This window comes from Cyanistes caeruleus, chromosome 6, assembly GCF_971803275.1.
Source record: "Cyanistes caeruleus chromosome 6, bCyaCae1.hap1.1, whole genome shotgun sequence".
NCBI classification, from domain to species: Eukaryota; Metazoa; Chordata; class Aves; order Passeriformes; family Paridae; genus Cyanistes; species Cyanistes caeruleus.
The window spans coordinates 43771408-43789852 of record NC_141706.1 but is presented as its reverse complement, the minus strand read 5'-3'; the positions used below and the strand labels follow the sequence as shown (position 1 = coordinate 43789852).

Sequence of the window (18445 nt, the reverse complement as noted above, 5' to 3'; positions counted from 1 at the left end):
CACATCTCTGTTTTAAAATTACTAGGTGAGGTTATTTCTTGTTGAAATAGCAGAATAAAGGCGGACTTTGTGTATGCCACGCATTAAAAGTCTGCATTCTCAAATTTGTCAAAATACTTCTCCTTGCTTATTAACACTATGGGAGAACAATGCCTTGCTATGTATTCATTACAAGACTCAGAGTTTGTCCCTTTCATTACTGAAAGACTTTGTGGGCAGACATGAAATGTTTAAAGGGGTGATGCAAGCACTGTAACACAGAGAACACAAACACGTTCGACTGTGTCTGCTGGGTCAGAGCAGAGCCAGTCTTATCCAATGCTCTGTCTCCAAATGTGGCCAGAAGGAGGATATCCAAGGAATTAAGACTAGAGAGAGCCTTTCATGATACACTCCCTGAATCGTCTCCCAGTCTCCAAGCACCTGGAGGGACTTCCCAAGGCAGGGATAATGTCTGGTTATTCACTAACTCTTGCTGGTTCTCTTTCATGAGACTTGCTAGTCTCCCGTTGAACCCGGGTGAACTTGAATCCACAACATGCCATGGCAAAGAGTTGGTCAGCATAACGGCATGTTGTGTGGTTTTGTCTGAAACCTCAGCTTTCATCTGAACCTTCTATCTGCCAGTACCATTTGATGCTTTTGTACCGACTGCCACTGCACTGTGGATCCCTAGGCACTCCTTCCAGAACACTCGTGATTCTTATGACCTCTATGTCTCTTAAAACCAAGATGATGATCTGTGCCTTTACAGTTCTTCCATCCTACAGAGCTCTTTCATTCTCTAGAATGGTTTTTTTCTCCCAAGGAAAAGGGGATGAGAAAATCTAAGTAAATATCAAGTGTTCAGCCTGATTGCCAAATAGTAACCAAGAAAATCTTTAAGTTTTAAATCAAAGATTCAGTATTTGAATTAGATAGAGTAATAGTTGCTCAATACCATGGATATGATGGAGTGGAAGTTATGCTGTTTTCAGGATATCACTTCCAGAGTACAGCATTGTTTCAGAAGAGCAATCATACTTTTGGCTTAATGTTAAATCCCTTCTGATGAGGATGAGTATGGAGTCCAATTCTGTGTTGCAGGATCCTGAGGAAAGCTGTTCTCACAATCATCTTTTTAACATAGTAAGCAGTGAGTGGGAGACCTTGGAGGTGATAAATGCTGGAGTGCAAGCTGTCAGTTCATCTTTCTCAGCTCTCCATTTCATGGCACACAGCAAGCTAAGCTAAGGGCACATTCCTTCTGATTCCCATTCACACTCAATGTAATAGCAAATGGCAGTCAGTGTCTCTTTGGGGGTACCAATTGCTGTACTGTTTGGAAAAGTTGCCTTTCTGGCATTCAGCATGAAACACATCTGTGTAATAAATCACCTTGAATTTTTACTGTACCACTATATAAACAACAGTAGATGTCAAATAGATCAGCTATTTGTTATTTGCTTTGGTTTAGCTCTCACATTTATTTTTATTGCCAGTGAAACCCTCAGAATTCCTTTTAGATACCTGGAAGCAAATCCTCATATTCATTGTTATTTTGAAATACTGTATTTCAGTATTGAAGACTTAGAGCAACACAAAAGAAATGTTATTTCAAAGATGTCTTAAATAAAATTCAAATTAACCTCAGAACTGAGCCTCTGGATATCATATGCATCTATGTAGCAGGTAGTATACACCAGAAAAAGTCTGTAGGTTCACCACTAATGTTTCCCCTTTGGTTCCACAGAGGCCATTAATTCCCTGTAAGGATCTGCAGAGAAGTGTATTAGCAGCAAACATAGAAAAAGGAAGTCACAAATCTGACACCAATGTTGTAATACCTTCCAGCTGTAAATTCTATATTCTGGTCCATCATTCCCTAAATATACTAGTATATTTAGTGTATATTAGTGTATTTAGGAAGCAGTATTATTTAGAAGGCATTACCTAAGAACAGTTTTTGAGGTGAAACCAAATTGATTGATTAGGGATATGTCCTGAGCAAAAAGGAAGTTATATGTGGATATTATGCATGCCTGTTAATGACCAGGGTGAGGTAAAGTACAAACTTCAACAGATGAACATGTCTGGCAACGAAACGGGTACCCTGAAGGTGCAGTTTCTGCTCAGCTAGGGCTGACCTAAGGTAGAGGTGCTGCAGGGACCCACCTTCTGCAGCCTGACATTTGAACCCCGCTCCCAACACAGGTACCAGTACTTGTGCAATGGTGCTAGATGACTGCAACAATGCCAGTTCTGACCTAGCCAAAACCAAGTTTTTAAGAGCCAGCTCTGCATTGTTTTGGGCTGCATGACCATCAGAGCTAGTACCAAAGGAAGTCTGTAACAGCACTGATTCACACCAGCTCATGCCATGCAGAACTTCATACAGAGGGTGTGGGAGCCTTGCAAAGAGCAGCAGCTGCTAACTAAGCAGTCCTACACAGGAGCAGACACCTAATTTAAAAGCGTATTTCCACCTTCAAGGAGATGTCGCAGTTCTCTGACTTAAACAATTATAAAAGCAATCTTCTGACAAATTAGAAGTATTGAGGAATGAGAGAAGTAGATCCAATCTCTCTGCTTTCCCTGCTGGCCTCCATAGGAGTTGTCATGTTGAGTCAGGAAAAGGGTCTGTGATGAACACTACTAACAATATGATGAATTTAAAGCCAAGATTTTATGTTGCCTTAAGAGGCACCTAGCTCCTCTACACTTTCTGCACAGTACCTGAAGGACATGACTGTATGCAAATCACACCTGATGGTTTACAAACTGATACAAGAACTAGAACATGTATCAGGACTGTCCTGGAGAAAAAATAGCAGGAACATACTTGAATGCTGAGTCCTGAGGGAGTTTGCCATAGGGCCCTGCAAGAACTCAGAACTGCAAGTTCTATACAAAAAGATTTTCATGTTTCATCTCAGTTTCAAACAGGATTTTTGTACGAGACAAATGTGACAAGTATAGGATAATTCATCTGAGATTTATGTGGCATTTCTATGTTTTGGGGGGAGAAATGTTGGCATTAAAGTTTTAAGTGCAATAAACAAACACATTTATCACACACACACAAATAACTTAAAACACTTCTTCTGTAATTAATACAGGTTTTTTTTTGCTTTATAACTCCAGATAGATTTTATAGAAATGTACAAGAATCAATTTTGTCCTATTATTGTCTTTAAGAATTTCTGTCTATCCTTTTCATTTAAAAAGTCCATGCACTTCCATCAGCAAACTATTGTAGTGATGCCAAATACTGTCAGAAAGGGCAAATTTAGGAGTGTGAAAGAGCCACAAAACATTCCACTGGTTATTTCCATATTCTTCCAAACAAATGATTGCTATGTGTTCTTCTAACCAATCTCTTGCATTCTATGAGATCAAACAAATTCTAATTACAGTGAGGAAGTCTTAGTTCTGTGTGTGTCTGGCAAATGGTAAATGTACCATCTGTCCCCCTTAGCTCCACTGAATAGAGGCAGACATTGTGCAACATTCTTGCACAAGGTCAGCACCACAAACTCTGAAGGTACTTTGCAAGTCTTGCTTAATTTCTTCAATGTACAGAGTTTATACATTTCAGTGTAGATGAAAAGCTTGAGAAAAAATAAAAGATAAAAATGCCTAAACAATAATTCCAACAGGAAAAATCAAGGTTTAATTCAAATTACGGAAACTGCCAGTAAAAATGGAAATAATGGACCTAATTCACCTTCACTGGACCACCAGTGATGTTAAGAGATGTATGCAGGAATGATTTTGGCAAAAGCAGTCACTCAGTTTTCTTCAGTTACACACCTCACACATTAATCCCATAATTGTCCTGCTGAGCTCTCCTAGCCAGCAACAGTGATTACAAGAAAGGCAGCTTCAGCTTGTCCAGTTACATTCTTCATAATTTCTGTTGAATGCAGAGCCATTTTCTTGGTACTTGATATGAATATTTTTCCTCATAAACGTCTTTATAGGGAATATGCCATGTATCACCTGTAGTCTGTACCACACAGTCATAATGTAAAGCAGGCTGTTGGGAAAAAACAGAGGAAAAATATTTTTTTTTAGACTTTATACAACATATTACTAAAATATCAATTACAGGTAGTTACGACTTCCAATGCTTACCTTAGAATTGTCCACAGTTTTATCTCTTAACAACTCGTTTTCTTATACAAAACAAATCCTAAATTTTAGTACTGGAGAAAAAATGAAACTATCTTCTAGTATTTTGTGGTCTAGGAGTCATTATAAATGCTGTCTTCAATCAGCACCAGATAATAATGATTTCAGCATAATGCACTCAATTACTAGAAATGGCAAAATTATCGTTGTTTGGTTCAGTTAAATGAAATCATATGGGAATTACTCAGGATGTGAAGTTTATAGTCTTGAACATAAGATTTAATGACATTAGTGACATCTTGTATTTTTTCTCCCAGTCTCTGCCTTTACAGAACTGACTTGCTGTCCCAAGGAGAACAGGAGATGTAAGAAAAGGGTTTATCACTAGCACTTTCAGAAGCATGTGGTTGAACAAATAGAATAAACAAATTTTCAGGTCTATTATGTTGCAGGCATACTAATTCAACATATATAAGGCAAATACAAAGGAAACACTACTGGCTGGTAATTATGGTTCTCAGGACATACTATCACGCTATATGTATAGTCTTGGAAGTCTGCTTTCCTGTGGTAGCTTCCAGAATAACCTAAAACAGCTATGACTGGGAACAGCAATCACCCAAATCACTTGTATGGGAATTAACATGTGAAAATTATCAGTCCCTTTGTACAAAAGAAAGAAACAAGCTAAAGCCGTGTTACTCAAGTAACCCACTATTCATTATTTGGCTCCGTAAGAAAAAATGTATATATGGTGACAAAGAATGAAAGGCTGTCATTCTTACAAACTGGTATCTCTGTTTGTAATCAAAAATATTATTTTACAATTTTTACCAGAGAAGGAAGAAAATTAATCTGCATAGGTGCAGAATTCCTCTAAGCAGGCAATAATACAGACAGACCAGGTAACAAAAAAACTGCATATAGAATGTCACATGATTAATTTTTCCCTAGAAAAATCTTCAAACAGCTGCATTCCCCTTTATGTACTGTCCACAAGGATACATATCTCATAGACAATAATAGCAGTATTCTGACATAACATGACATTACTGCAATTTCTTCAGCTGAATATTAACTCTGAACCTGACTGTTTAGGGCTTTCCCTCATGAAACTTTACACCTATGTTAGGTTACTATTACAGCGAATACTGAAATACCTGTATTTTTCTGCTTCTTTAAAATAAAGATAAAAGAAATTCTATTGTAAAATTAGAAGCATTAAGTATTTTATAATAGTGCTGCGGAGGAGAATAAGGGATTTCAAAGTTTAAAATAAATTGAAACATTGACACTCAGGTTTTACTGAGGCCAGTAATGGTTACAGAGTTGCCAGCACTGAAAAGATTTATATACATGAACTTTTATTTACATTTTAAACATCTAGGTAGCATTTCTTGGGTCTCTTACAGTTTTCTTGTTTGTGGCATGCTTTGTGAACCCAATGAATTTTCAGTTAACATGGGAGTTTTAAGCACATTGGTACAAGTTCATTTCTTAAGACAAGATATTTTGGCTTCCAGAGTTTGAAATAATGTATCTTCAATGAATCTGCTCTGTGTGTTTTCTGACTGCAGTGGGAAAACTTACCAAAAAATTTATACTCCTTCCTTCTGCAGAAGAGAACACTATCTGGTGGCCACGCTGCCACTTACGGAACAGATGACGTGTCAGACTGTCGGAGAGACAAGCCTTGTGATCCCGCAGGAAGTCTCTAGTAACAAACCTGCAATGCTTGCCTGATCGGAGAGTGGCATATAACAAGAAGGCATCATCTTCAGAGCTTCAAAAAACAAATGGAAAAGACAGACATAATTCACAAGGCAGTAAGTAATTGCAGGAAGTGATTCAAATGTTGATCAAGATTTATTCATCAGCAACACCGAAAATTCCCACCACTACTCTAGTTCCCTGTAAAATAAAAAATTGCTTACCACAGGGTACCAAAAGCTAGAGTTCAATAAAAATTAATTGCATGCTACTTAGAGCACTTCTTTTCCTCTTATCACAATCTGATAATGGAACAATATAATCTCCTGCCACAAAGTTTAACAATACTGTGCTGTGTGGAACAAAACTGCTAAAACTCAACAGTGTACCTCCACACAGGAGCAGACCACAACTGCACACTGATGCTATCAGAAATTCTCTTAAGTTCAGGGCACTGTGCTCTTGGCACTGGTTTTATCAGTCATAAAACCTAATAAACCATACAGCTGTCAATATGATTCTAAGTGATGGAAGTCTTCATAATGCAACTTTCTATGTACTTTTGAAGAAAGTATAGCAAAAGATATGTTTCTTTTCACACACACAGGCAGAGATACTAGTAATGGTACTAAAAACTAGAGCAAAATGCACATAAATCAGGTGTTGGTCTTTATTATATTGAGCCATTTTCTTCAACTTACATATTTTCAGCAAAGAAGAAGTCTGCCTTATTCTGCATCTCCTTCATAATTTCTCTTTTCCAATTTGAAGAGTTCATCAGCATATGTTTGCGGCCCAGCACAAGCAACCGGGCATTCTCTTTTGCCAGGCAGTTGACAGCATCAAACAGCTGCAGAAAACAAAGCAAACCCAAAGATTTTCTTAGCTGTAAAAACTGAGTGACAGGGAATACTTTCATGTGTGTCTCACCTAGAAGGACTTCTAGACTACTCTTGTTTTGTAGTTCTTAACTGCAATGCAAATTAAGCAGATAACTAATTTAATTCCCTAATCACAAAGAAAAAAAGAAAAAACAAGCCAATTCGTTGAAGGAAGCTGCTCTCAACCACACAGAAAATATAGTGCTTTTAATACTCCAGCTCTTGCAGTTCAAATGACATGAATGACCTCGGGCAGAGCTGTATGGAGATGTCAGGAGTTCCAAGTCAGAGGGAAGTGAATCATGCTGGGATTTAAGTGATACCCACTTCTGACCACGGAGCACCAGCAGCCCTGAGCACAGCCCTCTCCTGCCCCACCTGCTGGAGCTGGAGATGTGCACGGCCTGGGCGGCCCTATAGGGAGGTGGTGAGCGGCAGGTCATGGAAATCCATGACTTCGGGAATAAGGCTTTATGGAAACCACATATGGACTAGCCATCCACTTGTGCACCAACATACTGAGGTGGTAAACTCACTTCAGAAGGATTTTTCAGCCGTCTCTTAGGGCTGTGCCTGTTCTGCAGTAAGTGCTTCTAGGAGAGGCACTTGTGCCTGGGACTTTCCCTCCCTGCTTCACCCAGACTGAGCTCAGGGGAGGACAAAGGTTCTGGCTTTCAGCATCCAGGTTATTACTGTGGACTGCTCACAAAACAATGACATTTCAGTTTGACACAGAGAAACAGAAGAATTGTTTCTTGAGATTGATGCATCTATCATATTTGAAAGACAAGGACAAGTATGTATCAATCACCAGGGAATGGTATTTCCTAATTTTTACCTGCATTTGCTGCCACTATTTGCCAACATACAATCGCTTGGTAATTCTTTAATCCTTCCTGCTTTTCTAGCTACTTCCCTCTTCCTTGTTACTTTTTCTCTCTTTAATATCTTCAATTGCCCTTTTCCTTCTCTTGCTCTTTCCCCACCTTTCCTCCTATTTGTGATCCTTCTCATTTTTTGGTATCATTTGTTTTTGACTCGGAGGCTAGAAAGAATTGTTCATGCAACTCTTGTGTGCCTTTTTACAATGCATTTAGTTTCATTTACCTGCAAGTACCAGGAGGAAGGGGTGGCCCCATTCAGTCTTCTCTCAAGCTGCACAATCTCACTACTTCTGTTGCATCAGATCTGTATCACAACTACACACAAACTCACTGATCCAACAAAAGACTTTTTTGTAGGGTTGAGCTTGCAGCAACCCAACAGACTGACTTGAGTCAAAGGTTCAGTGACTGATGGGAACACATTGCTGGAGGTCGTGAGGACAGGAAGTGTGGAACTGTCCTTCACAGGAAAGGACCTGTAGATGGCTCAAATTAGCTATGCCATGAATCTGGATCTGAGAGACGAAGCCAGAAGATTTTCAACATTAATTTTAACTGCTGAGCTGTAAGTTGCTGTTGCCAGTATTGATTCTGAGGGACTAAAGGCTCTGTTTTCATACAGATATAGGAGCTTGGTGCTAATGAAAAGCACAAGCGCCTAACAGTACCTATTGGAACTGACTTCCTGCTTCCAGGAGATCACACTGGGTAATGGCTACATGTGTACAATCTACTTTTCCTTCGTTAAAACAAACAAAGCATAATGTGAGTGGGAGAAGACCAAATGCAATAACTTCTCACGCACTGAAGCAGTCCTGCAAATAGCTGGATTCAAATACCAAAGGAGAATTAAGTTGGGTAATCTGAGTCCACTAAAGCTAATAAAAGTTAGGAATGTAGCTACTGCATCTGCAGACATTTTCATGTGCTGAAGTCAACAGTGAAGAAATAATAACCATTAATAACTTTAGCAAACCCTTACAAATTCCAAATGAAAATGCTTTTTCTTTTTGCCTAATGTTTTACCTACATTAAGAGAAGGTTAGCAAAAAAAAATCACATGAAAAAAAAGAAGTTAAAAACCAGCAGTTCCAGATACAGATTGGTCAATAGTAACTATTCCCAAGTTTATAAGTGTTGTGTCTTGTTCATAAGTTAAGTGTATTGGGTCCAGCTCCTGCAGGTCTTTCTGGAGGTTATAACTAGTGGCACTTTGTACCTGTTAGTCACATGGACTTTCTTGTCCATATTATTAACATATGAGGTTTTCTAGTGTGAAGTGCTTCTGGGAGAAAATTGAGAGGTTGGTATAAATTGCTACAGCAATGGAAAAACTCAAACCAGGCTTAAAATGTAGTAAAATTAAAGAGAGAGTCAGCATTTTAAAATTTTGAAACTCCTGCTTACATAACAACCTGTTGCACTATATTGGGAATGGCGAAACATGACATAGACTCTCTTCTGGGTTGCACAAGTGAGCAAGTTTTACTATTCCAGATCTTTTATAGACAGGTCCGAAAAGGTAAAACTCCCATCGGTCATTACATCACCATCATTGGTCAGTTGGGAACAACACCCCTTGACCTTTACTTGCAAGAAAACAAGGTGACAAACAACACCTGCAAGGTTGTCTTCCATCTCTAAGGATTGTTTTGATTCCTACTTATGATTTCCCAGGCCACACTTCTCAGGCCAGTCTGTGAAAGTTATGTGACTTGGTTTCCCATAGACACTGTGCTCCCTGCCTGCTTTCCCACATTTAGCATCCATAACAACCCACTGCCCCATCTCTACTTAACAGAGATTACCTAACTTACATAATAAGTAAAATACAGAATATAGAAATTATTTCTGTTTTCATAAGATAAAAATAACTTTGTTCTGCACACCCCCCTTATCTGATACAACTTTACTAAAGAACCCTTTCTCTCACTTTAGGCTTGGGCACTTAATGGAGGTGGTCTACAAGGAGTCACAGAACTTACATGGGGGGTTTCCTGAGTGAGTCTACCCCGATGCCTAGCTGCTTCTCAAGAAAGGAAGATGTGAGACACACTAACACTTGTTTCAGTCACAGAGGAAACTAACTGAACATAATGGTATTAATACAGAAACAGCAGTAGTGATCTCTCATTTAAAAAGTCAAGGGTATTTTATTAATCTAGTATTTCCAGAAGTTGCATGAGTGTATAATGGAGCACAAGGAAGATAGATTAATTACTCTAACTCATACAAGGAACTATAAGCAGAGCAGGATACAGATTTCCTAAGACTTCACTGCCAGTCCCTTTCTGATCACAAGATCACGCTGTGACACGTGTCCCCAGTTTCAAAGGTTAGCTTGAGGTAGGACAGCCTTTCTCATTAGGTACTACTGGTAGATTCCCACTTGTGAAATGGGAAATCCCTACACACTGCTGCTGGGAGGCACACCACTCAGTGATTCAGCAAAAGGTGACTCACCTATATACACACATAGCATGAAGAAGTAATCACCAAAAATATTTAAATCACATTTTTTATGAATAAATCATGTTTGACATTGCTTAAACATTTGGGTTCACTAACTGCCATTTAAAAGCAAAATTCACCTGCAGGTTATCTGCTAATAAGAGCAACAAACTGCTCTATTATTGTTATTTTCACCTGTTGTTAGTGCTGCCTCTCACCCAAACAAAGCTGTGAAACTGCAGAAGAAACCCCAACACAGACCACAGGTTCAGAGCTGCCACTACTGTCAGGCAGGGCTGAGCATGATCATTGTCTCCAAAGTTTACCCAGCAATTTGAGCCAGTCAAAAGAGGTGATTGTCCCACTTCACTCTTCATTGGTGTGGCCTCACCTTGAGTCCTGGGTATAATTTTGGGTGTCATAATATAAAAAAGACATTAAGCTGTTGGATAGCATCTGAAGGAGAGCAATGAAGATGGTGAAGGAGCTGGACAGAACGACCTATGAGCAGCACAGAGGTCACTTGGTCTGTTCATCTTGGAGGAGACTGAGGGGAAACCTCACTGCAGTTACAACTTCCTTGAGGCAGGGGGGGAAGTAGAAGGGCAGGCACTGATCTCTTTGGTGAGCAGTGACAGGACCCAAGGGAATGGCCTGAAACTGGATAAGGAGAGGTTTAGATTGGACATTGGGAAAAGCTTCTTAACCCAGAGGGTGGTTGAGCACTGGAACAGGCTAACCAGGGAAGTGGTCATGTCACCAAGCCTGACAGAGTTCAACAAGCATTTGGACAGCACTGTCAGGGACATGGTGCAGTTCTTGGGGTGTCCTGTGCAGGACCAGAAGTTGGGACTTTGATGATCCTTGTAGGTCCCTTCCAACTCAGGACATTCAGTGATTCTATAAATGAATTTCTGTCATGAGTACATTTATTTGAATTACGAGTTTCACCATTTTTGGTTACCTTTTTCCATACTGTAGATCAAGACAATAAGCTCAAGAAAAACCTGTTTACTTTAGTCCCACACATAGGAGAGAGATACGATGAGAAGCCAGAGTTTTTTCCTACAGGACAGCCAGTTACTTAGGGAAAGCATGTGTGCTGCTTGCAAAAAGGTTGGATTTTCCCACTGAGCCTGGTAATTTTTCACCAAACCACATTCAATATCATTACCACAGCACCAAATACAAATGTTTCTTATACTCTCTACATTATTATTGATGACACAATGTAAATTAAGTCTCAAGTCCTCTTAAATACAGGGGCAGTATACACATTTCTTGATCTCTCTGGAGTTTATCTGTCACTGACTAGCAAGAGAGTAGCTACTTCAAAGGGAAAGCAGTGATGGATGAGTAAGTAACAGTCACTGAGATTAATCAGGCTGGTTTACTTTCTGCTCTTTAGACAGTCAGCAGCTAACTGTTGGGAATTATCCCTTACAACACCAGGGATCTCTGCAATACTGAGAATATGCCAAAACAATATTCTTGGGAATATTTGTATCCAGTGTTACAGTAAGACTAGATTGATGTAACACATCATCATGCAAAACCCTACCAGTGACAGCCCTTCACACCTCAATGATAGCAATCACACAATGTTTAACATGTTTTAACCTGTCTGCATTGACTCTGCACCTGGAATTGACTTATCCTCTCTTGACACATTCACTAGAGATATGTCGTAACTCTCTATCACAATTCATCAAAATTTGCAGTTCATTTTTAGATGTTAGCCTTTACTCTTAACAGTCAACACTATTAATCAAAGGCAGGTTATTGATTGGGCACAAAAACTAAACCACAGAAGCAGATTCCCAAGTTGATTTAATATAGATTGAGGATAGTACAGTAGCCTCAGTTTGCTGAGATGATAGCTGTGCTACTTGCAGACTAAGTTTGTATTTAGAGATTGAAAATGCTTTTGTAGCCAGGTCCAAACTGACTGGTACCAAATGTGTACCAAGACACCTGCACAATCCAGCATTCCCACTTGGCTTAGGGGTCTGCCTTCTTCACTGGAAATCCAGTCTTTGCAACTGCATTGATCCTCTTGCTTTTCTACTATTATCACAACACTATATACAAAGGCTTAAGGAAATGAGGGAGTTTCTCTTACATGTTTCATTTTAGAAACAATGTAAAAATTTAGCCATTGGAATGAACTAGAAACAATGTATCTATTAAAAAGGAACATTTGTGAGCCAAATGGAGCTGCGCCAGTCTCAAGATTTTCAGAGTGGGTCAGAAACTATATTTAAGTACCGAAAATCCAAAATATAAGCATAATCTCTAGGTGGTGGTGGTGGCAGTGGTAATGGGATGCTATGAAAATGAAAACACAAGCTTGACTGGTCCTTTCCATAGATAGGAAATAACTCGGTGCAGGACTGAAATCGGCTTTGTAAGACTGAAACTGACAGTTTAAAAGGTACTAACACTTCAGCTCGCACCACTGTCCTATGCAGATGTCTGTACAGCGTGACTGACCTAGTCTGATGATAAGTGTTTTCCTTGTGTCCTATCTGTGGTTCAAAAAGTCCCAGACAGTACTTTTGTCCTTTGAGGAGAGGTCCTGCAGCAGCTGGGGAATCACTGTTAGAGCAGGCACAGGCATGATGCTGTTATGGTATATTAAACCTATGCTTCTGCAGAGATATCCTACATTTTAATAAACTTGACAGTTCCACAAATACTTCAACGTAAGGACTATATCTAAGCTCACAGGACAACAGACATTCAGGTAAAACGATATGATAACCAAGGAAACATCAGTAAATTAACAACTTGGAGCTGAAAAAAAGCATCAGAGTACAGCATGCAGCAAATATTTATAACACAATTTTCAAAATGCCTTTCTGCTGTTTCTCAGTAGTACTATTTTCCAGTTGCCTGCTACAGATTATTATACAGAGGTTATCTTCAAAACTTTTATATGCCTTCGGAAACGATTGCTTCAACAAGAACCTTTGCAGCTCTTCACACATATAAATGCTTTAAAAAACACTACTGAAATGAGTGGTGATTTCTCTGTGAAGATCAGAAAGAGGAAAATTTTGTTTAATATGAAAGAGAAAATATAAAATGTTCTTCCTCAACAGTACAAAAATTAGCAGAAGCAAACTAAAGCATGAAGGTCTGAGATGGAGGAGCAGCCGCGTGGTCAGAGTCAGACCTCTCTGTCCTAGGCCAATCATGAAACCAAGGCTTTCAGCAAGGAGGAACCTAGGAGGGAATCTGTTTAATATTGCTAGGAGCATAACTGGTATTTACCAGATTGAAAAAAACCCAGGGGATTTTCATATCCATCAGTACACCTTGCACTGCCAGTACCATGAAGCAGAGGTTCAACTGTCTCAGTTGGACCAAGGCTTACCTGGGCAATAAACTCAGTGTTCCTACAAAACCAACAAAAATCTGATGCAATGTAATGCAGCTGATGTCAAATGTGTGGGTCAGCATTGTTTATCTTACACACAAGGATTATTGTGCATCCTTGCAGACTCATGCCATTTTAATACTGGTAACATTGCCAGCAGTGTCCATGCCTGGAGATCCTAGGCAGTGGAAGTCTGAAAGCCCTTCATGATAGCTAAAGTCCACAAGATCTAATTTTTGTACTTCGATGCTTTTCATGTAAGTAGCAGTCTGCAAAACTCAGCAGCTGGACACTGGGCAAACCACTGTTTTATCTGAAGTATTGTTTTCTTACTCAAAAGATACAGCAATTTGACAAATAGATAATACTGTCAGCTCCCACCAATTAATTATAGATGATATTTGCCATTTGTCTAAAGGCTCAGCCTCCTGGGAACAATTGGTTATATGAAAAACTTTGTATATTTAGCAATTTTTTTCCCCTTGTCAAGAGAAACAAGCTTGAGAATATGAAAATATGAGCACCAGAAAGGTTTGGGCAACAGAACTCAAACAAGAGCCACTCCCAAGCCCCAGCCCTATTTCATAAAAGGTTCTATTTTTTAAAGCAACTTTTGGCTTGGGGGCTCAGAATTGCAGTTTACAGGTGTCTATATGACTGTATCAGCCAGCACTTTTGAGGAATTATGTTGCATCTTTCCCTCTTTTGTCCATTTCCATGCAAAAGATACAGAACTCTGGAGCAGCCAGGACAACATCAGTGCTCAAGACAGAACTATAATTTCAGAAGTGTTTTGTTTACCAAATTTATCAGATAGTAAATGGTTAAAACTGTGTTTTATATTACTGGTTATGTTAACTAGGCTGGTGGACTAAATAGGCTTGTGGAAATGAGAGTGGGTGGGATGACAAAAAAGAAATCCCTAACCTATAGCATTCAAATTTCTGAAAGCCCATTTGGGAATGCCCATTCAATGGAAAGTTAAGATATTTCACTGTTTAAGGCATGATATGCAGATACATACATACAAACTAGAAAAGAAAATGTCAAAACCCTCCCATTCTTTAAAACACTTCCTCTCACTATTGAGACTTATGGCCATTTCACATAAACAGATTTAAACAGCACAGTGTTTTACAGGGACATCATGTACATGACTTCTGATGATGAAAGCAGCATAGGGACATTAATGTTAGATGAGCCCAGGTAGCTACCCCTCATAAGAAGCATAGTAAATCAACATCAAATCAACATCATTAAGACTGCCTGGTTCTGCTCTATGATTACTTGCAACCCTCTTATTACTACTTCATTTTATTTATTCAAATGTGCGGCAACTTAGGGCTGTGGTGGAAGAAAATTCCTATCAATCAATCAATCAATCAGTAGTATAGGTAGTATTCAAGAAATAGGTATTCCACTGTACTTTTCTTAAGCTTGCACTGAGTGTAGAAGCCGAAACTCCAGAGAACCACAGCTCTAACAAACACCTGCATCATACTTACACTATTTTTTTAAGTGTACAATGTAAGCCCTACCTAGTTTACCAAAGTATCACACAATTAGGAAATAAACAAGGAGAGAAGGCATCAGCAAGGTTGATCTTCCCACACTGGTATCCACATAAGTCAGGAACAACTTCTGAGTAACAACTGCTGCAGAACTTGAGGAAGCGAACTGGCTTTGTGCTGCTCTTAGAGAGCTTATGGTACACACTGAACACAGCTTGCTCAGCCATGTCAACTTGACTCCTTGAAAGCTCAAGACTCAAAAATTCAAAATATTAGAGGCAGAAGAAATGTTACTGTCAACTGACTGCTTCCTTTTTTCCCACTCATAGGTGAGAGCAGGTGAATGGATAAATGCTGGACAGTAAGGACAGACATAAGCATCACTATGCTGATTTATCAAAGAGGTATGTTGGTATCAACAATATGACAGAAGCACAGGTCATTTTAACAGTCACTACAGGAAGCATTGTGCAAAGACAGGACAATAGAACAGTTGGAAATGGTAGAAACTATTCAGAAAAATTAGAATAAGGAATTAATACTTCATAAAACTGGTTGGAAGATAGAGTACCTAATGTTTAGATAATTTTGACAACCTCTTTAGCTTCTGACTCACTATAATTCAGTGTATATTTCCAGCTAGAACTGTGAAAAGAACTATTCAGCTAATTAAAGAACTGACCGGTGAAAAATAAATCAGGAAGAAACAGCATCACAAGCTAGTATCTCTGTGAGGAAAGGAAAAATCAGTAGATGCATGTAAAGATTAGTAGGAAATATGTAAAATACTTGAAATAAAGAATTTCTCACTAAAAAAAGGTTTCCTAACAATGATATGGGGCAAACAGTTACAAGGCCAGAGATAAAACATTCAAAGTGATTTTAAAATGTAATTTTGGGGAATCATATTTAGGAAACAATAATTACAGAATAGAAGATCTGAATGTTTATTTTATGGAATGTACAGAAAAATGAGAACACCAACACAAATGATGCTTTATAAGGTTGTTTCTTCATCTAATGGTTTGCAAGTACTAATTTTTAAGATCTTGATTTAGGCTTTTTTCTTGGAGGATGGGAGTGAAGATTTCTATTGTATAACAGTTACTTTCCTGAAAACTTGAAAAACAGCAGCAGCAAAGGTAGCCATAGTTATCTTATTATGTCCTTGGTACTGGTGTTGTTACTACATCACTCCTGTTCCTCACAGGATACCAAGCAGCAAAATTGTTTACAAGTCTCAGCATGTACAATACCAGCTTAATGGCACAGTTCTGGTAGCAGTCCTCAGAGAAGTGACAGGTATCTGAATGAGATCTCCTCTTTATATTAACACAAGTAAACATATTAGTTTAATCTAATTTGATCTAATTTAGATTAACACCACAGATAAAGGTTTAAGTCTGAATTAGCATGGGGACTATTTTATTTTGACTCTTGGGTTTTTTGCCTTGCCTCATTTCCCCTCCCTTACTTGGAAGAAGTGCACAAATGTACCCTTAAACAAAGTAAGTAAAAAGTAGAATTTGGATAGCCTCTTCCATGTCTGTATCTGATGTACAAAATCAATACTGGCAAAAGGTGATGTTTGCATTAAGAAGTGTTTGATACAGAATGTCACCTCTAATGGGCAACAGTATTTTGGGTAAGAAGAGTTCCTACCATTTTTCAGAAGTTCAGTTTGAAGCGGGAATTCTTGTGAATTGGTTTTATGCAAGAATACTGCCAGCATGATTGTCATCTGCAGAATGCAATTTGAATTCTGGTGAAATTGTCTCCTAGATTCAAATAGGAGTTCCTATTTCCATGGTCCAGACAACACAAAACAATCAGTTTATGAAGAGATTTAGATTAAAAGCTGTGGACAATTGTACTTGATTTCCTATGAGTCTAGATTTAAAAAAAAAATAAAATTACTTTAACTTCAGTTTTAAATTTCATTGCAGGTTATAATAATTTAATAATCTCAATTTAAATATATTTACTTATATATAAATGTCTCTTCCAATCCTGCTTTACAAATAGAATGCAGCTAGAGAAAAAACAACAAACGCACCTTAATGGATTGTTGGATCATTAAACATCATACCAATATGTAGAGATCCCTAGGAATAACATACTGTTCAAAAAACTCAGGCTTTCATAGCTTCATAAATAAATCCAAATGGACTTTAGGCTTTTGTTATGTTGCCCCTTTTCACCTTCAGATAACACAACTTTCAAATATGTTTTTCTTCCTACTTTTATTAAAAATAGCACATTAAATGTAAAAGCCAAACGTGAACCAAAACTGGTTGCTTTTCAAATATATAAATAAATCCAGGTGTACATGAATGAACACAATCGTTGTCCTGAGGATTACCTATGATGCACTTCTCACACTCAAATATTTATTCTTACGGAGAACTGGCCTATAGTAACCCAGCCTTCATATTTTCTGGCCTGCTTCCCATAGCTTCTCACTACTATGGAGACTTTTCATATGAGAATCACTTCTAAAGAAGCAGCTCAGTTCCCTAAAGACCAGGTTTCCAATTTGAGGTCCAGCACACCTCTTACTGCCACACTGAAAACAATTCCATGATTTTATTAAGCAGTTGAGCTGCACAAAGAAAACCCCCATGTTGTGGTTTCTAAGGGACAAATGAAAACAGTGAGATAGAAACTGATACAGTTGAGAAGACATGCTCATTTGACTTAATCACATAGATTTTAGCAGCACTCCTCTACAACATACAACAACCAACCTGTGTGCTACAGTTACCAAGTTCACTGGGACATGAATGATGCATCAAGGCAGGCTCACTGCCCTGCTGAATTTCAAGCCTACATTCCTAGTGATTAGAAGAACCTTATTATGAAAGATGTAAAGCAAATTCACTCATTTAAAAAAAAAAGGTATGCTTGGGTGCTCCTATATTTACATTAACTTTTTATTTGCTATTATCATCAAATACAAAGGTAAAAATCATAAACACCAGATAGAAACCAACAGAGATAATTCATTTAACCATATGGGTTTTATTAGTATTATAGCCAGAAAAAAAAGGTTGCCAACAGTAATGGGAGGCAACACCAGGAAGAATCTGACTCTGAGAGAAAGCAACAGGCAGAACCTGTCTAATTGCCTGATAGTCAGATTTATTTAACTTGATCAATTTCTCCTGCTCTATTCTCACCAGGAAATGCAAAACTAGAGTGGAAACCTCTGAAAGGAAGAATAATTGCTTACAGCCAACTGATGAGGCATTTATTCAGGGAATCCTGTCAGCTTCCCATCCTCCACTTCACAATGCTGGGAATTTTTAACTTTTGAAAAAGTTTCCCCTGTATTCACAAATAGCCAGTCAGACTTTGTGCTTCCCTTCTTAAGATGTCTCATCAGCCCCCTACTCTCCTGTCCCAGTGTGGCAGAAGCAGTGAGGGACCTGGAGCATACCGTTATGGGAAGAGCCAGACTTGGTGGCTCAAGGTGCGCAGGCAATGTAGGCATTTCCTTGGTAGAGGCATCCA

At 38.6% G+C, this 18445-nt stretch overlaps 1 protein-coding gene across 2 annotated transcripts in view; it reads right to left on the bottom strand.

Moving 5' to 3' along the window:
• Positions 1-1434: 1434 nt before the first annotated feature.
• PRORP (protein only RNase P catalytic subunit) overlaps positions 1435-18445 on the bottom strand; it is a 39516-nt gene continuing 22505 nt past the window's right edge. For both annotated transcript variants that reach the window (XM_023927886.2, XM_023927887.2), the window contains exons 6-8: positions 6525-6673; positions 5704-5896; positions 1435-4018 (exon numbers count right to left, since the gene is read on the bottom strand). In XM_023927886.2, coding sequence (XP_023783654.1) covers positions 3887-4018; positions 5704-5896; positions 6525-6673 — 474 coding nt within the window. In that variant the 3' untranslated portion in view covers positions 1435-3886. The remainder of the gene's footprint in view (positions 4019-5703; positions 5897-6524; positions 6674-18445) is intronic.